The sequence below is a fragment of the Macaca thibetana genome, chromosome 8, assembly GCF_024542745.1.
Source record: "Macaca thibetana thibetana isolate TM-01 chromosome 8, ASM2454274v1, whole genome shotgun sequence".
Lineage (NCBI taxonomy): Eukaryota > Metazoa > Chordata > Mammalia > Primates > Cercopithecidae > Macaca > Macaca thibetana.
The window spans coordinates 71145476-71171394 of record NC_065585.1 but is presented as its reverse complement, the minus strand read 5'-3'; the positions used below and the strand labels follow the sequence as shown (position 1 = coordinate 71171394).

The following is a 25919-nucleotide window of genomic DNA, read 5'->3' as shown; positions in this document are numbered from 1 at the left end:
TGACATCCATCCTTAAATCTACTTAAAAAATACATAAATTCTGTTAAATACAACAGAAATTTTACACCAGCTGTATCTTGTTTAACTTGCATTTTACTGCACTCTCTCCAAATAATTTTATCCTAATTTCATATTTTATAACTAGAAGTCTTTTATTTCTCATTCTACCATAATTCTATGAAACAAAAATAGACATATTAATTAAAATTATAGATCATATTTCCATGTAAGTTAAAAAATATTTTGTGCAATGAGCAATTATTGCAATTATTAGCAGATAATGAAACAAATATTATAAATGTTAATACATAATTTTTTTATTTCTTTTTATTATTATTATTTTTTTTTTTTTTGAGACAGAGTGTCGCTCTGTTACCCAGGCTGGAGTGCAGTGGCGGGATCTCAGCTCACTGCAAGCTCCGACTCCTGGGTTCACACCATTCTTCTGCCTCAGCCTCCCGAGTAGCTGGCACTACAGGCACCCGCCACCATGCCTGGCTAATTTTTTTTGTATTTTTAGTAGAGACAAGGTTTCACCACCATGTTAGCCAGAATGGTCTCAATCTCCTGAAAACACAAACTGGAAAAACAATACTGAAAGAATAACGAAAATACTACATAGCAGAAACTATAGTACAAATGGAAAACAATGGTCAAAGGAGAATTCATAACTTTCAATAGTTATAGTAATAAAAGTATTCAAATAAATGAATTAAATTCAACATAAATTTTTAGAAGGCATATAATATTACTAATTTTGCATCAGATTTTATTTGCTCACTTTTTTCTTCTATATTTATACTGGTATTAGATTGCAACTTCCTTTTCTGTTCTGTCTTTACCAGGTTTAGGTGTCAATGACAACTTCATTTGCTAAAAAGAATTCAGAGGCCAGGTGCAGTGGTTCATGCCTGTAATCCCAGTATTTTGGGAGGCCGAGGCAGGCAGATCACCTGGGGTCAGGAGTTCAAGACCAGCCAGGCCAAAATGGTGAGTCTCTACTAAAAATACAAAAATTACCTGGGTGCAGTGGCGCACACCTGTAATCCCAGCTACTCGGGAAGCTGAGGCACAAGAATCGCTTGAACCCAGGAGGCGGAGGTTGTAGTGAGCCAAGACTGCACCACTGCACTCCAGCCTGGTGACAGAGCAAGACTCCATCTCAAAACAAAAACAAAAACAAAAACAATTTAAAAGGTACAATAGTCACACTCAGTAACATGGGGTTTTAAGAAGTATCTTGGGGGGCTAGGCACTGTGGCTCACACCTTTATTCCCAGCACTTTTGGAGGCCGAGGTGGGCAAATCACCTGATGTCAGGAGTTTGAGACCAGCCTGACCAACGTGGTAAAACCCCGTCGCTACTAAAAAAAAATAAAAATTAGCCGGGTGTGGTGGCCCATGCCTGTAGTCCCAGCCACTCGGGAGGATGAGGCATGAGAATCTCTTGAACCCAGTTAGGGGAGGTTGCAGTGAGCAAAGATCGTGCTACTGCACTCCAGCCTGGATGACAAAGCAAGACTCCATCTCAATTTTAAAAAAAAAATTACCTTGGGAAGTTCACCACCATTTATCATAATGATTCTATGAGAAAATACATTCTAAGTTTCCAGTAACCAACATAAAAACAAAGTTTGGAACATGGCCTATTTGATGATCACCCAAAATCTTACCCAGAATTTATTAGACACAATATTACATTTCCAAGAAATTATGTTATTGCAGAAACTTCTATAAACATGTAACATAAACCCTCATTAATAGTCAAAGCAAATTTGTTTTAAAAACCATACTTAGGCTGGGCATGGTGGCTCATGCCTGTAATCCCAGCACTTTGGGAGCCCGAGGCAGGTGAGTCACAAGGTCAGGAGTTTAAGACCAGCCTGGCCAACATGGTGAAACCCCGTCTCTACTAAAAATGCAAAAATTAGCTGGGCATGGTGGCACGTGCCTGTAGTCCCGGCTACTCCAGAGGCTGAGGCAGAAGAATCGCTTGAACCCAGGAGGCGGAGGTTGCAGTGAGATGAGATCAAGCCACTCTACTCCAGCCTGGGTGACAGAGCGAAACTCCATCTCAAAAAAAAAAAAACAGCAACGAAAAAAAAACCACCATACTTAAATTTCTTTCTAAATCCAATGGACACTAAAACTTCACAAAACCTTTACTGAAAATCAGTATTTGAAGAAAATGCATAAAAAGTGATTGAGTATTAAGGAGAAACAGCTGGTGGGTAACATTGTTTTTTGATGTATAAAGGAACCCTCCAAAACAAAGCAGAAAAAAAAACTTCAAAAATTTCAAAATTTTTAGAGCAATGACTGGCAACCTATATAAATCTTTCAGAATTCTGAATACTGAAAGCCCACGTATTTATATGTCACATGACATATTAAAAAGAACTTCACAGCCAGGCTTAGTGGCTCACGCCTATAATCCCAGCACTTTGGGAGGCCGAGGCAGGTGGATCACCTGAGGTGGGGAGTTCAAGACCAGCCTGACCAACATGGAGAAACCTGTCTCTACTAAAAATACAAAATTAGTCTGGCGTGGTGGCGCATGCCTATTGTCCCAGCTATTCAAGAGGCTGAGGCAGGAGAATTGCTTGAACCCGGGAGGTGAAGGTTGCAGTTAGCTAAGATCGCGCCACTGCACTCCAGCCTGGGCAACAAGAGTGAAATTCCGTCTCAAAAAAAAAAGAGCTTCATAATTTAAACTGTCATTGTACCCAGTTTTTTTAAACACAAGTAAATAAGCATTGTTAAGCAAGATTTTGCTCAACTGAACAGAAAATAAAGATATTTGTGAGACAGCATTGCTTCAAACACAAAATAAACCAAGTATTGTATTTGTTTTTCAGAGCTTGAGCAATAGATTAATAAAATTAGCCTCAAATAAAAGAATAGAGAATGCTATTTATTTCACCCATTCTAGATAAAAGTTGTTCAGTTTTTTAAATAACTTTAGGACTAGAAAGATAGACCCCTTGTTGTGAAAACACTTTTAAAATTAACAATTGGCTCTGTTGACTTATGCTTTTTTTGTTTAAAGGGGATATGAAAAATGTTAAACCTTTTGTGACATATCCTGTAATACCAGCACTTTGGGAGGCCAAAGTCGGCGGATCACAAGGTCAGGAGTTTGAGACCAGCCTGACCAACATGGTGAAACCCTGTCTCTACTAAAAACACAAAAATTAGCTGGGCACAGTGGTGCGTGCCTGTAATCCCAGCTACTCAGGAGGCTGAGGCAGGAGAATCGCTTGAACCTGGGAGGCAAAGGTTGCAGTGAGCTAAGATCGTGTCATTGCACTCCAGCCTGGGCGACACAGCGAGACACCGGCTCGGGAAAAAAAAAATTGTATTTAACACACACACAGGTATTTTACACAGTCTCTAATCCAAAATTAAGTGGTGATCCCTGGGCCTGCCTGGCTGCCTCTAAAAGCAGAACAAAGGAGCATGGAGTCCTGAAGTTCTATCATGGTAAATGTATTACCAAGTTATTAGTACTTGAATACTAACTCTGTGGCAAGAAAACGGACTAGATATTCCTTGGGAATGAACGTTAAGAAAGCTGAAAGACCAAAGATAAAATGAATGGCTATCAAGCTAGACAAGGCAGAAGAGGTATGTGTATAAAATGCTGCATATAATTACACAAAGGCCACAGATTTTCCAAAGCTCACATTTAAATCCTAACTTAATGACTCCTTATATAAATGCACAGTTTTCTAAGGGAGAAATGATTCTCTGGGTTACAGTGGCAGTATTATTCCAGGGTCAACTAAATTTTAACACGGGCCAAAAATATTCATATGTAATAGAGAATCAGCCATTCCTTCTATAAAGCGTATACCCAGAAATAATAACAGAATCACCGCCTGATTTTATTAATTTTTTTAATTAAGCAGACGTAAATTCTTTTAAATTTCCCACAGTAACAACGTCCAGTACAAATATACTGATATTTAGATTAAAGGAACTCAAAACACTATGGTAAAGTAAGGTAAAGGGCCATGCATGGTCACTGAATTACTTTATTAAAACCTGAAAACAATACTGTAAGGAAGCATTATTTATCCTCCTAACTTACAGGTGAGTTAACTGAGAATTAGAAGTTGAATAACCTGCTCAAATCCACACAGCTATGATTCCAACTCCAGAGTTTGTACTTGTAATGAAACAAGTTAAAATGCAATAAAGGCTAACAATTATAACAACAATTAGTGCACAAAGGCAGAAGCTAAGCACCTGAACCAGCCTATCATTCTGTCCTCAAACACCCTATAAGGTAAATATTATTTTAGCCTCTAGAAAAACATTTACAATGTTTTTGGCCAAATGCTTCAGAAGCAAAAATCTGGCGCTTTCTTATAAATATTTTTAGCCTCAAAGAAAATGGAGGATTACAAAATGTATTCTTTAAATCAATGTTATTGAGGTAAAATTTACATTTAATGAAATGTGCCTATTTTAGGCTCATAGTTGGATGAATTTTGACATACACTCATATTAACAATCACCAAAATGAAAATACAGAACATTTCTATCACTCCCAAAAGTTTCCTTGTATAGGAAATTCCCACCCCCCAAATCTAGGCAATCAAAGAACGTCCTTCTGTCACTATGGATTAGTTTTGCCTATTCTAGAATTCCACAAAAATAGAATCTTACAGTATCTACACTATGTATCTGTCCTGTCTTCTTTTGCTCAGCATAGTTTCTGAGATTCATGCATATCATTGGATGAATCACAAGTTTTGCTGCTGAATAGTATTCCAAGTCATTGTTACGTTACAGTGTAACCATTTACCTAGTGGTAGATATTTGGGTTGTTTCCAATTTGGGGCTATTATAAAGAAAAATGCTACAAACATTCATGTACAAGCCTTTGAATGGCCATATATTTTCATTTATCTTAGGTAAATACCACATGGAATTTGCTGGGTGGTAAGATAAGTACTACATGCTTAACTTCATAAGAACCGAATAAACTCTGACAAGGTGCCTGTACCATTTTATATCCCCAGCAGCAATGTATGAGACTTCCAGTTGCCCCACCATGACACTAGGTGTTGTCAGTCTTTTTAGACTTTAGCTATGGTTTTAATTTGCATTTCCCTGATGACTAATCACTTTGAGCATCTCTTCATGTGTTTATTAGCCATTCTTATCTCTTCTTTATTGTCTATTCAAAAATATTGTCCAGTTTTGTCTTATTAATGAGTTGGAGGTATTCCTTTATATATTCTGAAGTCCTCTTTCAAATATATGTATTACAAATGTTTCCTTCTAATACATGTCTTGCTTTTTCATTTTGTAAAGTGTCTTTCAAGTACCAGAAGTTTACATTTTGATGACATGTAATTTCTCAATTTTTGCATGATCCATGCTTTTTGTGTTCTAAGAAATCTTTGTTTATTTCCAAAGTAGCAAAGTATTTTCTTCCGGAAATTTCACTTTAACTTTTACATATAGGTCTAAGGCCCATTTCTGATTTATTTTTGTCTATGATGTGAAGTCAAGGTTCAGGTTTTTTTGTTTTTGTTTTTGTTTGTTTTTTAGATGAAGTTTCACTCCTGTTGCTAGGCTGGAGTGCAATGGCGCAATCTCAGCTCACCACAACCTCCGCCTCCCGGGTTCAAGCAATTCTCCTGCCTCAGCCTCCCGAGTAGCTGGCGTTACAGGCATGCGCCACCATGCCAAGCTAATTTTGTACTTTTAGTAGAGACAGGGTGTCTCCATGTTGGTTAGGATGGTCTCGAACTCCCGACCTCAGGTGATCCACCTGCCTTGGCCTCCCAAAGTGCTGTGATTACAGGCATGAGCCACTGCGCCCGGCCCAGGTTCTTTTTTTTTTTTTTTTTTTCTGTCTGAAAGGTCAATTATTTTACTATTATTTGTTGGAAAGAGTATCCTTTCCCCATTAGCACCTTCACTGGAATTAATTTTGAAAAAATTAAATGACCGTATGTGGACTGATCTATTTCTTGCTTCCATATTCCAGAGATCAGCAAACTTCTGTAAACGGCCAGATATAAAATATTTTGGGCTTTGCAGGCCATATGATCTATCACATCTATTTGACTCTGCTGTTGTAACACCAAAGCAGACTATAAATAAGCAAGTACATACAATACATAAGCAAGTGACTGTGGCTGTGTTCCAATGAAACTTTACTGACACACACTAAAATTTCATTTAAATGTCATGTGTTATAAAATATCATCTTACTTTTGATGTTTTTCCAACCATTTGCAAATGTAAAAAACATTACTTGGTTTGCAAGTCATACAAAAACAGACAAGCCAGATGTGACCCATGGGCTATAGTTTGCCAACTGCTATATTATTCTGTTCCACTGATCCATATATCTGTCCTTATGTCAATTTTCTGTTGTCTTGATTATTGTAGCTTTATAGCAAATCTTTAAGTCAGGTAGTGTGGGCCAGCCAATTTTGTTTTCTTTTCAAAATTGTTTTGGCTGCTGCAGGTCCTTTGCATCTCCAAATGTCAGCACTACCTTAATTTTATCAAAAAAAAAAAAAAAAAACCCTACTATGATTTTGATTACAATTGCATTGCATCTCCACATTAACTTTGGGAGAACTGAAATCTTAAATAATAGAGTCTTCTTTAATTTAAGCAATATTTTATAGCCTTCAGTATACAAGTTGTGTACCTATTTTATTAAATTGAATATGATGTTTTCATGCTATTTAATTCCCCAACTGCTCATTACTATTTAGCAGAAATACCACTGATTTTTGTATACTAACCTTGCAACTTGTGGCCTTACTAAACTCATTTTTTCAGTAGCTTCTCAGTAGTTTCGATTTAATATTTTCTACATGCAGAATCATGGTGTCTAAGACAACAGTTTTATATCTCCGATTCCAATATTCCCCCATCTGTTTCTTCTTACTGTTGCACTTGATAGAACTCAAGTATAACATGGGGTTCTTTGTTGTTTTTTTGAGGCGGGGTCTCACTGTGTTGCTGAGGCTGGAATGCAGTGGTGATCACAGCTCACTGAAGCCTTGACCTCCCAGGCCCAGGCAATCCTCCCACCTCACCCTCCCAAGTAGCTGGGACTACAGGCACACACCAACAGAGATGGGGTTTGGTCGTGTTGCCCAGGCTCGTCTCAAACTCCGGAGCTGAAGTAATCTGCCCGCCTTGACCTCCCAAAGTGCTGGGATTACAGGCATGAGCCATACCAGTCCTCAAGTATAATGTTGAACAGAAGTTATAACAGTGTGTATTACTGCCTTGTTCCTGATCTTACAAGTATTCAGTCTTTCACTATAGAGCATAATGTTACCTAGAGGTTGTTTGAAGAAGCCCTTTATCAAATTAAGAAAGTTCTCTTCTGTTCCTAGTTTGCTAGTCTACATCATTAATGAGCACTGACTTCTGTCAAATGCTTTTTCTGAACCTAATGAGATACTCATATGGTTATTCTCCTTTATTCTATTAATTGGGTTAATTACTTTGATTACTAAATACTAAACTCATCTTGCTTTCCTAGAATAAACTTCATTTAATCATAATGTTATTTAAATTTGGCTGAATTTAATTTGCTAATATTTTGTTACAATTTTTATCTGGCTGGGCATGGTGGCTCATGCCTGTAATCCCAGCACTTTGGGAGGACGAGGCGGGCAGATCATTTGAGGTCTGGAGGTCAAGACCAGACTGGGCAATATGCTGAAATCCTGCCTCTACTAAAAATGCAAAAAATTAGCCAGGTGTGGTGGCACGCACCTGTAGTCCCAGCTACTCAGGAAGATGAGGCACAAGAATCACGAACTCGGGAAGCAATGGTTGCAGTGAGCCAAGATCACGCCACTATACTCCAGCCTGGGCAACAGAGCAAGACTGTCTCAAAATAATAATAATAATAATTTTTATATCTGTGATCATGGGGGATACTGATCTTAAGTTCGCTCTTCCTCATCCTTGCTTTGGTAACTTGTTCAAATTTTCTTCTCTGGTTTATGAAAGTTTTAAAAAGACAATTTATTTTTAATGCGTCTTTGTTATGGGTTTAGGTTAATTTCTCCCAAATAAAAAGATCCTAATTTAACATTAATGTTAATAATTTAACACTATTTTAAAATATATAAGGATTTTAAAAAGTATCTTGCTGCCTATCTTTCAGTTCTACATCTATAAAGTGATATCTACATGAAGTAGTATCAGTTTAAGAGTTCTAACACACATTCCATGTTAAAGCATATGACAAAAGAGAAAAGAATATATTCCCCAAACCAAGGGATGTGCTATACAAAAGGCAAAGTTCTATATCTATTGAAACAAATTGGGTTTTTCACCACCTTATGCTTACTTCACTTATCCAAGAGAATTTAATGTTGTATACTTGGATGACTTTTTCCTATTAGGTTGAACATATGAAACTGACATATTTGTAGGTCAAAGAAATGTCAAATATTGGCAGTTTCATATGGTTTAACCTCTAATTTAATGGCCTTGGAATAGTAACCAAAGTGAGCTCACCCAGTCTGCATGTTGTTTGATCAGTATACAAGCACCATCTGGTGGCAGAAACCAGAACTGTAGGTTTGTAACTGTTCGCATCACTGCTGGTACAAATCCAGTCATCCCTAGGTTTCTGTGGGGAATTGGTTTCAGGACCTTCATCCCTACCCCCTACAGCTACCAAAATCCACGGTTGCTCAAGTCCCTGATATAAAAAGGTGTGGTAGTATTTGTGTATAACCTATGCACATCCTCCCATATACTTTCAATCATCTCTAGATTACTTATAATATCTAATACAATGTAAATGCTATGAAAATAGTAGTGACACTGCATTGTTTAGGAAATAATAACAAGAAAAAAAAAGTCTGTACATGTTCAATACAGGTGCAACCACCCTTTTTTTCCTGAATATTTTCAATCCACAATTGGCTGGATCCACGAATGCTGAGCCCATGGATACAGAACCCAGGGATACAAGGGGACAACTGAATATTCAACATCAACTGTTCTGCTTTCCAATATGCTTTTTAAGAGGGCATTACAAATGAGTGAAAAATCTTATATTCAAAGTTTGAATGACCTCAGAATTTTAAATAGCACACCAACATCACAATACTTAGCAACAAATCATCAGCCCATATAACATAAACTGAAATATAATATACAAGCTGTTTTCATAAATCAGAATCTTGGCTATTAATTTTACTGATAATTAACATAATGCAATAAAGTCCATTTGGATGCTTCAAAAGTTTCTTTCACCCTATCGAATTTCCACTGATAACAATCACTATCTGTAAAATTATTTCCATGTCTCACAGATTTATTTCACAGAGGTATAAGGAAAAACCAAGAAGCCTTAAGTAAGTGTCTAACTCTGGCCATAGAAACAAGTAACTTTTAGGCAAAATAGTCCAAATTATTTTATTCTTGTTTAACTTGCTATGACTCAACATATGTTAAAAGAAAATAACTTGACCAACCTAGCTATAAGAAATTGGACCAAGAACTGGATACACTAGCAAAAGGCAACCTTGACACAAAATATACTAAACACATCTAATGAAGGTGTATACCATAAAATTGTTCCAAACTGAGTGTTAACAAAAAAACAAACTCTTTGGGGAAGAAAGGATACATCTTCAATGAACAAAGAGCCGATGGGTCACTCAAACTTGGGTTGAATCCTAAACTGCCATTTTCTTAAGATATATTACACAAACCTATTCTGAAAGCTCTAGATGTTCTACTACCTCTTGCCACATCTACTTCCAACAAGTCTTCAAAATTAAAGATAATCTTTGCTACCCTTCATCATGGCCATAAAGAGTGATAAAATGACTCCTAAATACTTCATAGGCAATTTAAATGCAACATAGTGTAAATTAAACTCTTCATCTTTCCAAAAACCTGCCCCAACTACTCTTGTGGTGAACAGTATTACTAGTCATCCAAATATCTGAGGTTATCCTTAATGCCCCAAATGCAATCAAGTCTACCTTCTAAATATCTATAGACACTGTCCCTTCCTCTCCATCTTTACTACTCCAGGCCTGCATCACATTATGCCTGAATTACCACAACATCTTTGTAATTCTTTATCCCTTCAAGTTTCAACCAGTCCAACCTACTTTCCACATACTGCCAAAGCAATATTCCTAAAACATATATCCAATTATTTTATCCCTCAGCTTAAAATCCTTCAATGGCTCCCAATCACCTTCAGAATAAAATCCAAACCACGTGGCATGGGCACTTCAGGACATTCAAATCGGGGCCCTGCCTAGACTTCACTCTTCTCATTCCAGACTTACCAAACTGCTTGTAAGTCCATGAATGAACTAAACTTCTCAGGATTCCTAGCCTTTGTTCCCAAAATCTATATTACTTTTCCTTGCCCTCCTCACCTGGCTAAATCCTAGTTAACCTTAAAGATTCAGTTCATTCCTCCTGGAAGGCTTCTTTGGTGCCCCAATCCGGGTGGGGTGCTTAGTTCCTTTCTAATGCTTCCATAGCACCATCAGGGCACATCTATCATTCTTTCTTTTGTTTTCCTCTTCTACTAAACTTAGTCTATTAGACTGCCTGTCTTTCCTCAAAGTCTCTACTCAAACACAACATGTGGCAATGAGTAGGCATGCAATAAATGTCTGCTGAATGAAGATCACCTCACGGAAGTCCTTCATTTGCTATTACTATCTCTGTTTTGCAAATGAGGAAATTAATGGAGGTCCAGAGCCTTGTGCAAGATCACTTAACTAAAAGCATCAGAACTAGGAACTGAACTAAATGTTCTGACTAATGGAAATAATTTTCTCTCAAAATCTTTGCTTTTGAGGAACCACTCCATAAAATAATTGTACCCTGCAGAGTGGTTAGGATGGGGCTAACCTGTTTCTCCAGGTTGGACATATAACCCAGGCTTGGCTAAAGTAAAGTATCTCCCTACCCCCAACCGAGTTTGAATGAGTAATTCCAGGATGGACAGTTTACTCCAAAGTGTCTGGGGGGACTTTTCTAATGACTATCAAAAAAAAAAAACAGAAACCAAAAACTGCACCTTCTTCAGTACAAGTCTACAGACTATATAGTGTATGAAGTACAGCAAATGGGAATTGGCTTATTTGAAAACAATGTAGAGAAAAAAAGAAACAAGAACTAGAAAGAGAGAAATAGAAAATGAGGAAGAACAACACTAAAGTCCTACATCCAACCATGCCTGAATATCTCCCCAAGAGATATCCCAGTTACGTAGGTCAAAAATTCCCATTTTCACATAACCTAGTTTGAGTTGTGGCCCTTTGGAAATCTGCACCAGCAGATCAAGGGGCCACTTGACCTGTTGGTCTGTCATTCTGGTCATTTGCCAAGCAATAATACTTTTTTCATCTGTGAATATACAAAATTGAAAAATTGTCTAATTTCAGCCATTCTATTTCTCTACTGTACATAAATGTTATAAGAAAGATGGGAGAACAAAAGCACAAAGTGTTCTCCAAACTTTACCTTGTCTTTGTCAAATGAATTTTGATATGTTTTCTGCTTTATAATATATCTGTTAGTGAAAAGTACCTCAAATGATAAAGAAAAATACATAACCGGCTGTAATTATTGTAAAACATCTTGGGCATAATAAAAGGAGACAGGTACTTCAGAATCCAAGTTGTATCTACAGAGTTTGCTCATGGATAAATGCTTTTTTCTCCACTCGTCATTAAAAAAAGAAAAATTCAGTTCTTCTTAGGCCTTTGAATGAGTTCAAGTGGAGAAACCGCATCAGTGAAGAAGACGGGGAAAAACAGCATTGGTAATACCTAATTTTGCTTAATGTTACTTTAAGTAGAAAATAAAAGGACCTTTTCAAAAATCCCTCTAAATGATACCTGTTTCTTGGACTTCACCTTTCATTCCCTGCCTTAAGAAGCTAATGATTAATCTGGGTTCTGACAAGGAGAAGAGCGTCTCCTTGGATCTTTGGCTCCAGAGTCCCCGTAATCCAATCAAGTGTTGTCATCTATAAATTAAGGTCATATGAGAAATCATGGTTTAACAGCCTACTGAGTAACGGTTAGGTCTGCACTTTTGTGAACAGAAAGAGCTTTTCAGTTGAAACATGGCTTGGTAGCTTACTAGTACTTTCTGATATTCTTTTTACCCTTTTTTGTGATCTGCAGAAAATCATAAAGACACTCCAAAAAATTGAAGGGAAAGTCCACATTATCTATTCATGGAATGGCCTAAGGCACGCCCGTTATTTATTACTTTGGAGAAGTCATAAATAAAATTACTGTACCCCTCAGACAACCATAAGAATTAGATCTTGGAACTAGAAACTGCCAACAAAGAAAAAATGCCAACATTCTTAACAGAAAATCTAGAAAAGAAAAAAAGAAAATCAAAACCACATGATCCCTGTCTAATTTCACATACTAACTCCTCTCTCCCTTGGTTCACTCTGATCAAGCCACACTAGCCTCTTGAGGTCATGCCAGGCATACTCCTACTGCAGGGGCTTTGTACTTGCTATTTCTTGAGCCTGGAATACTTTCCCTTTCTCTCTCTCTCTCTCAGAATTCACACTGCTTTTTCTCTCTCTTCCTTTGAGGTCTTTATCAAAAGCAACCTTCTCAGTGACTAACCACTTCTTATTGACTGACTACCTCCCCTACAAGAACATGAGCTCCATAAGGACAGGGATTAGTGTCTGACTTTTCATTGCTTTAGCACCAGACTTTTTAAAAGTAATAGATTTAGAAGTAATAAAAGTAGTTTATTTCCATTTAAAAGTAATAAATTCACTAGTCAGAACTGTAGCAAAATTTCAACAAAGGACCACAGATATCAAATACAACAAATATAAAGATGTAATACTCTCATAAATCTATTTACTAGAGTACATTAGCAATAAAATAAGTATACAATAGCCGAAGTGTTCCTTACTCAGGTGACTAAAGATATCTATTGTGCTGAAGTGGGCAACTAGCTTTATTTATTTACATTGGGGAACCTCAGACTGAACATAAAGGCAATGGGTATATTATACAGAGAAAGAGAAAATAAAACAACTACAAGAGAAATGTGTGGTCCTTTGTGCCTCCTATATGGTATGGACACTGAGCTGAGGGCTGGGAAGCCTGCCATTGGATGCATCACAATTAGAAGCAGAGATGTTACAGGAGAGAATGAAATATACCAAAGAAGCCAAGAAAAGCTGGGGGTTTAGGCCAGTTAGCAAGGAGAAGATGGTAGATACACTCTGGAAGCATTACCTGAGGGAGAAAAAACGCACTAGACACCACCAACTGCAAGTTTCCATGCCTGGTGGACAAAGGACATGACCACAAAGAAGAGAGGAACTAAAGGACAACACAAGATGCCTCTACAGAGGTGAGGTATACAGGTGCCTCTCACTTCCTAGCATACAGAAAGCTCCCCCAGGCATACCTGAGAGGAAAAGGGAAGGGCAGAAGTCCAATACAGTGTGCAAATTCTTCTTAGATAACCTAAACAATATTTAAAGGAACTATTTACAATTGAGTAGGACTAAGTTTTAAACGGATACAATTAAAGCTAATTTTTCCCCTAGCAAGCAAGAAACCAAAAAGTATCAGATTATTTATAGACTCAATAAATATTTTCTCTACATACCTACGTTATATCAGTAAATACACAAAACCATAACAAAAGCATCAGCAAATATCTGATCAAATGTAGGAAAGAATTTCTGAGGCATAAAAGAAGTGAGAGAAATAAAGAAAAAACAATAGATTAGACCACATAAAATTTTAAAACTATAGGATATTAAAAACAAATACACAATTAAAAGCCAAATTTTTTAAAGTAGGAAAATTACAACAAATAAAACAGACTGAAGGTTAACATCCTCAATACATAAACATTTGAAAGCTGGTGAAGCAATGGAATAAAAATTAGCAATTAAAATAGACAAATCAAAAAGGATAAATAACTAACAAATATCTAAATAAAACTGTTCAGCCTCACTAGTAATCAATAAAATTGAATTTTAAAAACTACTACTTGATGGCCGGGTGCGGTGCCTCATGCCTACAATCCTAACATTTTGAGAGGCCAAAAGAGACGATTACTTGAGGTCAGGAGTTTGAGATCAGCCTTGCTAACATGGTAAAACCCCGTTTCTACTAAAAATACAAAAATTAGCCAGAAATCACTTAAACCCAGGAGGCGGAGGTTGCAGTGAGCTGAGACCGGGCCGTGGCACTCCAGCCTGGGTGACAGAGTGAGACTTCATCTCAAAAAACAAACAAACAAACAAAAACTACTTTTTAACTATCAAAGAAGACAAAAACCTTTTTAACTCAGTGTTGTCAGAATAGAATAAGCATTCTCACATACTGTAAGAAATTAGTACGAACTTTAGTGAAATTGGGCAATGCTTTATTCTTTTTAAAGAATATTCCCCTTATAGTAATATAAGGAAGGAAATAATCAGTGACGTGAACAAAGATTTACATAATGATTATTTACTGCAGCAATCTTAACAAAAAAGGGGGCATGAGGCCGGGCGCGGTGGCTCACGCCTGTAATCCCAGCACTTTGGGAGGCTGAGGTGGGAGGATCATGAGGTCAGGAGATCAAGACCATCCTGGTTAACATGGTGAAACCCTGTCTCTACTAAAAATACAAAAAATTAGCCAGGCGTGGTGGCGGGTGCCTGTAGTCCCAGCTACTCAGGAGGCTGAGGGAGGAGAATGGCGTAAACCTGGGAGGCAGAGCTTGCAGTGAGCCAAGATTGCGCCACTGCACTCCAGCCTGGGCGACAGAGCAAGACTCCGTCTCACACATACACACAAAAAAAGTGGGGGTGGGGGGCCATGAACAACCTAGATAAAAAAATAGGCATACATTTATATAACTTATGAAGCCATATGAAGCATTATGTAGCCATCAAAAATATTTTATGCCAGGCACAGGGGCTAACGCCTGTAACCCCAGCACTTTGGAAGCGCGAGGCAGACAGATCACTTGAGGTCAGAAGTTCAAGACCAGCCTGGCCAACATAGTGAAACCCCATATCTACTAAAATACAAAAATCAGCCAGGCATGGTGGCATGTGCCTGTAATCCCAGCGGCTTGGGAGGCTGACACACAAGAATCACTTGAACCAGGGAGGCAGAAGGTGCAGTGAGCCAAGATCACACCACTGTACTCCAGCCTGGGTGACAGAGTAAGACTCTGTCTCAAAAAAGAAAAAAAAGAAAAAAGAAAAAAATTCTTAAATATTTGACAAATGGCCACTATATTAAGTGAAAAGAGAGTACTGTATTACATATACAAGATACACAAATTATGATATATCCATACAAAGTACACTATCCAGCAATAAAAAAGGGCAAAACCCAGATATAAGCGACATAGATGAATCCCAAAACAAGAAAATCATTATACAAAGTAAAAGAAGCCAGACGCACATAAATACTGTATAAGTCTAGTTATAAAAAGTTCATCAACAGGCAAAAACTAGTCGATGATAATAAAATAGTGATTATTTCTGGGAGAAGGGTGTGCCAAGGACAAAGAGGTCTGAGGAAACACTCAGAGGTGATGGGAACATTCTGTCTCTTGATCTGAGTGGTGATCACATGAGGATATATGTATGTAAAAAGTCATCAAACAAAGTATAAATACATATATACATAAATAAAATAAAGTCATCAAGAGGTATACTTAAGATTTGTACATTTTACTGTATGTCTATCACACCTTCATAAAGTACTACAAAAATTGCATATAAAGGACAACTTCAACTTAGTTAAATATATTTAAATGCAAAGAAAAAAGAATGTAAAGTACATGAAAATATAAAAGGTAGCAAATTCTGGGATTACATTATTTACATTTTTTCTTTTTTCCCTATAAATTACAAACATTCATGTTCATTAATGTATTTAGACAAATCAAGAAAAAAACTGAGCTCTGCTTGGTAAATGAATGAGAAAGTCAACTGGGAAGTCAACACTATAAACTGTGAAATGACTTTAAGACTTGGTCTTCCCTGCAACAAATACAGGGCCCTCATGACACAATAAAAACTAGTTCCTTCAGATATTTTACGTTTGTAGGGGTAGGGGAAAAAAAAAAAAACAAAAAAAAACCTAGTTCCTGAAAACTGGGTTTTTTTAAAGTTATTACTTTAAATATTCCTTGTGAACCTGCTTTATCTAAATTCCATGCAAAATGCCCAAGGTCAATTAGATTTACAATGAAAATATTCTTTTGAGTTTGAGAAACTTTTACAACATGCATAATAATTAAGAACAAAACCAAAAAAGACATACAAACCTCTGATTGTACATGCCCCGAAAGTTGTAATTAGCTCTATAATTTGGGAATGGCTTTGGATCTAATGGCCTGTAGATGGCAGGCTCTCCCCTTTTCATAGCAAGCCCATTCAGTTCCACAGTTGGAGTTATACTGCCTGTTTAAAAAAAAAAAAAACATTAAAGGCACACAAGTGAAATATCTTCACAATAAAACATGCAAGTTATATTTATACTACGCTTAATTACCATGGAAGAAGGTACGAACGGATGGACCACGTGTATGATTTTCTAAGGAACTGCATAAACAAAGTAAAAAAACAAGAATATTGCTTCTAATAAAATCTTGGGATTTTGCAATGTTTTCTGTACATTAATGACAACAAAATTGAGTGTGCAATCATTACTATTAAAACACAGTAAAAAGAAGATTCTTAGATTGCTATCCTTGAATATTTTTTAAAGTACTGAACTTCACCATTACTTACCCCAGAAAGCTTGCGTGTATTTAATCATTAAAAACATCATCTTTGAATATTTTTATTTATACTTTGGTAATTAAATAAGCATTGGCAATAAAGCCATCAGTGGTTCTTGGACTTATCTACGAAAAGAGTTTTTTGAATTTTTTCTATAACCAACAAAACAGAGTAAATATAAGCAATGTTTCCTGAAACGAAAATGTCATCGAATGTATTCCTAGCAAATATTAAAGATACATACAAGCAGCATTATCGATAAAAGCAAAAGACTGAAAACAACCTAAACAACCATCAATGCAGCAACAGTTATAAAAACGTCCATAGCATAAAACACTGAACAGCTATAAAGGAGAAAGACTACTACAACCTTGCTTTTTTTTTTTTACTTAATATACCTTAGAGGTTATATCTTAACAGTGTAGGGTATAATATTAAATGAAAAAAAGCAAGGTACCAAAGAGTGTGTGCTTTACATTATCTTTTGTCTAAGAAAGGTGAAAATGAAAATATAAATACGTATTTGCTTGTTTTAATGATGTAGTACAATAGGAAGTAGACAAAACTACCTATAAAACAATTACCAAAAACTTCAAACCTGAATCTATATAGCCTCTAGGTTATCCATTTACAAGAAATACAGGGCATAGGCAAATAGGCCGTATACCACCACAAGTATACCATCAGCAAAACCATAGAAATTTTAAAGGACTAGTGACCTGGTTTCTTAAACAAATAATTGATGTAGAAAAATAAAGATGAAAAAGGATTCTATATCTTAAAAAATACTAAACAGATATTATCAAACAAATGTAATAAATAATCCTCATTTTAATCTTTATTTAAGTAAATGGATTATGAAAAAAGCGAGGTCAGACGTGCTGGCTCATGCCTATAATCCCAGCACTTTGGGAGGCTGCGTTAGGGGAAGGGGGCAAGGATATCACCTGAGACTAGGAGTTTGAGGTTATAGTGAACTATGATCATAACACTGAACTCTAGCCTGAGTGACTGAGCGAGACCTGTCTGTCTCTAAAAACATATTTTTTTTTAATTTTAATGAGTCAATAAGAATAAAACTCAATTTTAATGAGTCAATAAAGAGTCAAAATATTTTATTTTATTTAAATAAAAGTCAATTTAATGAGTCAACATTGAAAAAGTCATAAAATTTTTTAATTTTAATGAGTCAATCTGAACTCTAGATATTTTTTATTATTAAAGAGTTACTGTTTTGTTTGCTTGATATTGGGATTAGTTTTTTAAGAGTTATCTTAAAATTCAGTATGTATCTTTAAAGATACATTTACAGATGAAGTAATATATCTGAGATTTGCTTCAAAGTAATCCAGGGAGAGACAGAAGAGAAACAAGACTGGCCAGCTGCAGTGAGTTGATAATTTGCTGAAGCTGGTGAGGGGTCCTAGGGACATTCACTATCTTATTCTCTTTACTTCTGTAAAATTTGAAAAATGCCATAATTTTTTTTAAAATGTAAAATTATGTCAAAATATTTTAAGTACCAAAAGCATATTTAGTAAAACATATGTATATATGTTCTAACAAATCATGCAGACGAATATAAAGCTTTTACAGGAAGTGAAATTCACTGTAAATTCTGTAATATTTCATTTGAATCATGCCTTTGTACCACACATTTAAGATCCCATTCATTACATACAAAAATGGGTCCACTTATTGCACCAAAGAAACTGGGGTGGCATAAAGTACCAGCCAAGGGGAGGCAGAGACTGACACAAATGTAAAATTGGCATCCAGATTATAAGCAACCCATCAAGAGCCAACACATTGCCTATCTCATTTCTAAAGAATTAATGTGAAAGCACTGAAGAGTATAATATCAGTAATAAAATCAAGGTTAAGAAGAGGAAAAAGGGAAAAATAAAGCAAGAAAGAAGACAGCCGAGGAGGAAGAAAGAAGAATAGCAAAGTTAACCTAATGAATATTAAGTCCAATTAGTCCAAATCCCTAATTTAATATACATACTTAACGGCAAATGGAAGTCAAGTATAAAGAGACTCTCTGTTCTTTCTTTTTCTTTCTTTCTTACAGAATTTTACTGCAGGCTAAGTAAAATGCACAAATCTTAAGCATATAGCTCAATGAATTAGTACATATGTAAACACTTATGACTACTGTCAGATCAAGATATGAACATTTCCATCACCCAGAAGGTGCCTTCAGCCTCTTTCCAAGTCAATATCCACCTTCCCAGGTTACCCATTCTGACTTCAGGCATTACAGATTCGTTTGCCTCTTCTTCATATCTAAACATGTACCACTTTCCATCTTGCTTCTTTCACTCAACATAATTTTGTTTGCATATATTAGTATTTTAAGCTTTTTAAATCACTAAACAGGCCGGGTGCGGTGGCTCATGCCTGTAATCCCAGCACTTTGGGAGGCCGAGGCAGGTGGATCACGAGGTCAGGAGATCGAGACCATCCTGGCTAACACAGTGAAACCCCATCTCTACTAAAAAATACAAAAAATTAGCCAGGTGTGGTGGCGGGTGCCTGTAGTCCCAGCTACTCGGGAGGCTGAGGCAGAAGAATGGCGTGAATCTGGGAGGCGGAGCTTGCAGTGAGCTAAGATTACGCCACTACACTCCAGCCTGGGCGACACAGCGAGACTTCATCTCAAAAAAAAAAAAAAAAAAAATCACTAAACAGTATTCTACCGAATGAAATACCACGATTTGTATTTTGCTGTTGATGGAACATTTGGGTGGTTTCTAGTTTGGAGCTATTATGTATAAAGCTACCTTGAACATTCTTTAATAAGTCTTTTAGTTTTAGATGAGGAAAAAAAAATAACAATAAAAAAATGCTGGGTCACAGAGTAGGTTTATGTTTAACTTTATTAGAAACTGCCTAACAGCTTTCCAAAGGTATTTTTAAAACGCCAGAGCTGTCTATGCCTTTAAAAGTTAAAATTTTAAATTTCATAAAGATTTCAGTTTAATAATTAACATGCTAATCTGTTGTCCAAGATTTATGTCACTTTGAATTCTACTTTGCAATAATCACACAGTCACAAATAGCATAAGATTCAAACGGGAAAAAATAAGAAAACGAAAAGCTTGAAAGATTTCATCATTTAAGGAAGGCAAAATAAGAAATACGTATGAAAATCACCAATGAGGTGATTTGAATGCACTGTTGAGATGTACTGTCTGCCACTCATACCATGAATTGTATTTTAAAACAGGTGAAAGTGTTGTATTTATATCATCTAAATAAATAACCTCATATACATTCCTCATTAGAAAGGAAGACTACAGTGCATTTTCTTAGAAATGTTACAAACTGGTCTTAGTGAAGGAAAGTAGAAGAGAAGCAGAAAAGCAAAAACCACGCTGAAAGATTTCCAACTCCTAGAGCAAAGTATCTCCATCTCTTTCATACGGAACTAGACTTACACCCCCACATGTGCATACCTACTTTATATATACAATAATGCTTTCATAGAAAACATTTACAGAGTAACTTCAAACTATGAGATGCCTCCAAGTAACGTTAAATACTATTATTTTGAGTGTGTGAGAGTTGGATTCAGGCTTCATAAAGATAATCATCACATAGGGTGTCTTGTGTATTATAAGGCTATAATGTTATTTTGTTTTGGGTTTTTTGGTTTGTTTGTTTGTTTTTTGAGACAAGGTCTTGTTATGCCACCCAGGCAGGTCTTGAACTCCTGGGCTCAAGCGATCCTCCTGCCTCATCCTCCCAAAGCGCTGGGATAACAGGGTGCGCCACCGCTACCGGCCAAGGCTATTGTGTTGACACTATAAACACACCATCAATTTTTTTTGTGGTTCTTAGATATATTAAAGGAAATTTCTATATTTACCAGTGATAAATACAAAAAGGCTAATTAATTAGGAGTACAAATGTGCATAAGGATTTCAGATTCCTATATGTGGCGTGTAAAACAAAATGCTACAACTAGTTTTCAAAAAGGAACATGTTACTAACACTTAGAACAGCTCTGTAGAAAGTTAAAAAAAAATCCAGGAAAATAACAGTCACTGAATAAATATTTGTTGAATAAATAAACTGATTAACTGAGAAACCAGTGATTAATTGAGAAACCAGAGCTCCATGGAGAAATGGCTGGCTCCAGGGCTGGGGCAAGCAAAACAAAAGATGACCTAGGAACACTTTATTATGCCCGAAAATAAAAATGTCCACAGCATGATGAAGAAATATCAAAAGGGCAAAAGAGTCAATTGGAGGGTCTGTACCAGTAGCCAAACCTGGAATAATTTAAGCAACAAAATAGATAACGATAGCAACAAATTATAAACCTGTAAGTAGAACAGGAATCCAAGAGGCTACAGTGATATAAATAAGCAAACAAAAAGATGAGGGAAAAGCAAAAGCTACAAAAGTTAATTGGGTACAATGCCAATTAACAAATATAAAAAAGAAAGTGGAATTTTTAAAATCCTCCTTTGGCAACCTTCAGGGTCATAACAGATTCAGACAAGAATCATCAACAGATGCTAAATCTGGAAGGTGAAAGAAAGCTTGATGAGGAGCAGAATATTTATACATACATATATATACACACACACACACACAGGCACAAAATGTCTCCTCAGAAAATACTTATTACTTACTATTCAATAACAAAACATATGGATTAATTAACTTTACAGCAAAGAAGCCTGGGCTACTCCTCATCACATGACAGAAGTCATCACCGATGGGACAAGTCAATCTCAGGCGTCTCCTGATACATAGCACTAAGGTAAGTCCAAGTCATTTTTGTGGTATTCATGGTAAAATGCATAAATGAGGAGGAAACACCAGACAAACTCAACTGAGGGGCATTCTACAAACTCTGTGGTTCCGTACTCTTCATAAACGTTATGGTCATAAAAGGTAAGAAAGACTGAGGAACTGTTTGTTACAGATTGAAGTGGAATGAAGAGAAATGTTAAGTACATGTAACACATGGTTTTGATTAGATCCTGGAGCTGTAAAGGTTTGGGATGATTAGTGAAATCTGAAATGAAGTCTGTGGATTAAATGGTAATATGGATCAAAGTTAACTTCCTAATAGAACAGTGTACGTGTCCTTAAAAAATACACACTGAAATATTAAGGGGTAATGGGACATCATGTCTACAACTTATTCCCAGATGGTTCAGAAATGCTATCAACGGGGAATAAAGGTGAAGGATACATGGGAAGTCTATGTACTATTTCCACAAATTTTATATAAATCTGAAATTACTTCCATAGTTTAAAAAAAAATAAAAGGGAGAAAGCAAAACAGTTCTGTAATATATTCCCTATTACTAACAGATCAACCATGCTGTAAATGAACTTAACTCCTCGTTAGGATATAACTTCTTTTTATGACCCATCTACATACTGTGGAGTCAAGACTGGATCTTTCCTCCACAGACCTATTACTTCTCAATACTGAGTTACAGTCACCAGATTTACAACAAAGGTGCCACAATACTGCAGAGGGGAATGGACTATCTTTTCAATAAATGGTGATGGATTACATGAATGTCCATATATTTTTTAAATGAAGAAAAATATTGAACTCTACCTCACATCATACATTAAACTCAATTCCTGACAGATTGTAAATCTAAACTGTAAAGATCTAAAAATACTGCTTCTAAAACCAGTATGAGGTTATCTTCATAAACTTGTAGGAGACACAAGTGTATTAAATGGCACACCAAAAAAGCATTAACCATAAAGGAAAATACTAATAAATTAGCTTCCATTAAACAAGAATTTTTTTTTTTTTTTTTTTTTTTTTTTTTTTGAGACGGAGTCTTGCTCTGTCACCCAGGCTAAAGTACAGTGGCTCAATCTCAGCTCACTGCAACCTCCACCTCCCAGGTTCAAGCAATTCTCCTGCCTCAGTCTCCTGAGTAGCTGGAATTACAGGTGCGCAGCATCACGCCTGGCTAATTTTTGTATTTTTAGTAAAGTTGGGGTTTCACCATGTTGGCCAGGCTGGTCTCAAACTCCTAACCTCAAGTGATCCACACCCACTTGGCCTCCCAAAGTGCTGGGATTACAGGTGTGAGCCACCACACCTGGCCTCATTGAAAAGAATTTCTATTCACCAAAATGCACCCTTAGGAGTATAGAAAGATATCTGCAATATACATATCTGACAAATGATATGAATCTAGAATATGTAAGAACCCTGTAAGTCAATAAAAAGTAGAAAAAAATTTAAAATAGACAATTCAGATTTTTAAGTGGGAAAAACATTCCAAGCAGCACTTTACAATAGAGGCTAGCCTAATGCCAACAAGCAAATGAAAAGATGCTCACCTGCATTTGTTATTAGAGAAATGCAAATTAAAAACACAGTGAATTACTATTATACCTCTCAGCATAATGGCTAAAATTTTGAAAGCTGGAGATATCAAATGTTGATGAGGATGAGAAGAGCTCTCATACTGCTGGTGGGAAGGTAAACTGACATTCTTTGACATTATGTATTAATAACAAATACATTCATAACTATGACCCAACAGCTCCAAGCCTAGATATATTCCCAAGAGAAATGTATGCATGTAAGAATACTGTTCACAGCAGTATTATTTCTAATAGCTCAAAACTGGAAACAATTCAAATATGTATAACAGTATAATGAATATGTAAATTATGGTATACTTACACAATAGAATACTACATAGCAATGAAATAATGCACCATTAAATGCAACATAGATGACTCTCACAAACAATATTGAGAAAAATGAGCTATCACAAGAGTCTACTGTCTGATTCCAACAAGAAGGCACAACTAATCTGGTAGAAATCAGAATAGTGGTTTCCTTCAGAGTTGTTTAACCGATTGAAGTGGGCATGAGGGAAGCTTCCATAGCACTAGTAAAACATGGTAAAGTGTTCACAGCATAAAAATTCATCAAGCTCTATAATTGTAATGTGCCCTTGTCTGTATATAATATTATACTTTATTTTAAAAGTTTACACCAAATAATTTATTCATTCTCTCAGCTCACTACAACACTCAACCATGGAAATTCTTATCTCCACTGGGGCCTTTCAGACACTCTCCTGTTTCCTTCCTTTGACTCTTGCTGGTTTACTTCCTGCTATAATCCTCTAAATATGGACTTGACCCAGAGCTCAGCATACAATTAACTGCTCTTGCTTTACATTATATGCCTTAGACAGCTTGTTCTGTTCCATTCCAAATACCACTCTCAACACTCCTGCAGAGCGGGAGGCATACAGTACTCAATGTACGTAAGTCTCTTTCTTTCTTCACCCATAAACTATGGCAATGGTTTCTTTGCTTTTAATATCTCCCACCTTCCCTTTACATGTCAAACTGAACTTCCTAAAATACTCCTTTAAATGTATCATGCATTACTCATGAATATAAATTCCTCCCAGCTACATATAAAACTTAATCTCGTAAAGTTGGCGTTCAAGTTGTCCCAATTCACTAACTACGTCTCCAGTCTTACCTCCTACTAGTCATTTACCTGCTCTAAATAAAAACCATCTATAACAATTATTATTATTATTTTTTTTTTTTTAACCAAATCCATTGTCCAGATTCCTACTTCAAAGCCCTTCCTCATAGTATTCTCTCTGGCTAGAATAGTCTTTCTTCTCCTCTATAATTGCCTACTTTTCGTTCAAGGTCTGTATCTTACTTCAACTACTTCAGTCCACGTTTATCATGACCTGTGATACTGACGGCTGTTATTGTCTACTTGGCACTTAATCTTTACCATCCAGTTCTGTGTTCATATATAAGATTGTAAGACCCTCACTGAAAAGGACAATGTTGTATACCTCTCAGACATGTAAAAAGCAAGTATTAAATAAATCATGGTGGTGGTATGCTACCAATGATCAACCAGTATTCTAAAGAGGCTTTTAAAAATTAAAGATGTATGTAGTCTCAGCTACTTGGGAGGCTGAGGCGGGAGAATGGCGTGAACCCGGGAGGCGGAGCTTGCAGTGAGCCGAGATCACGCCACTGCACTCCAGCCTGGGAGACACAGCGAGACTCCGTCTCAAAAAAAAAAAAAAAAAAAAAAAAAATTAAAGATGTAGACAATCTTTTAGGAACTTCAAAATGAAGAGAATAAGTTATTTTTTTCTATTGTAATATTTTGGCTTATTTAAGCTTAATAAATACGGCAAGCAAAGAGAAACACAAGCAAAGAGCAAACACAAGCAAAGAGACTTGTAACCAAAGCCATGGATTCTGCAGAGTAGTCCTTGAAAGAGCAGAATATGACAACTTAGCACAGACCACGTGAGAGTGAAACAAGTGTCTATGTGATCTGATTATGAATATAAGCAAGTAGACAATGATTAAATAGATTTTAGAGTTATTACTGACAGGCACAAAATCTTTTTTTTAATCTCCATAACAAAAATGCCTAAGGCGAAATTAATATTGACTAGAAGGTAACCACTTGAATTAATCAGTTAACAAATGAATGAGAAAATGGATATATGGCAGGTACTAAAGTTACAGGAATTCCATTAACCTAATATTATCAATTAATACACTATGCCCAAAATACAGGTTTGCCTTTCCCAACAGATAACGAGACATACGGATTCACTGAGGTCACCTGGAGAAAATGGTGGATATGAGGCAGGACTAACTTGCAGCTCCCACTCGTGGGGACAAAACAGCACGTAGAGACTCACAATGTAAACTCTGCTCCAAGAACCACCACAAGAACATACCAGGAAAACCAAAAGAATGCACAGCCACTACTCCGTGAAACACTGTGAGTGCCCGAAGTGTGAGAGGGGGAAAGTCTGCCTCCAAACACACATCTTCACTGGGGAACCTGAAAATCCAGATCACAGGAGAAGAATTTAACCTTACCTAGGGCTGAAACAAATTTAGAGAGCTGAGTGAAATATAAAAATAGAAGCAGCAGGTCAGGTATGGTGGCTCATGCCTGCAGTCCCAACACTTTGGGAGGCCAAGGTGAGTGGATCGCTTGAGCCCAGGAGTGGAGACAAGCCTGGCCAAACATGGTGAAACCCTGTCTCTACTAAAAATACAAAAAAAAAAAAAAAATTAGCTGGGCATGGTGGTGCACACCCGTAATCCCAGCTAC

At 36.5% G+C, this 25919-nt stretch overlaps 1 protein-coding gene across 11 annotated transcripts in view; it reads right to left on the bottom strand.

The window, feature by feature from the left end:
• STAU2 (staufen double-stranded RNA binding protein 2) overlaps positions 1-25919 on the bottom strand; it is a 332823-nt gene that overhangs the window by 239827 nt on the left and 67077 nt on the right. For 10 of the 11 annotated variants that reach the window (XM_050802287.1, XM_050802289.1, XM_050802291.1 and 7 more), the window contains one exon: positions 16327-16462. The exons of the other annotated variant lie outside the window; for it this stretch is intronic. In XM_050802287.1, the coding sequence (XP_050658244.1) occupies positions 16327-16462 (136 nt within the window). The remainder of the gene's footprint in view (positions 1-16326; positions 16463-25919) is intronic. 11 annotated transcript variants of the gene reach the window in all.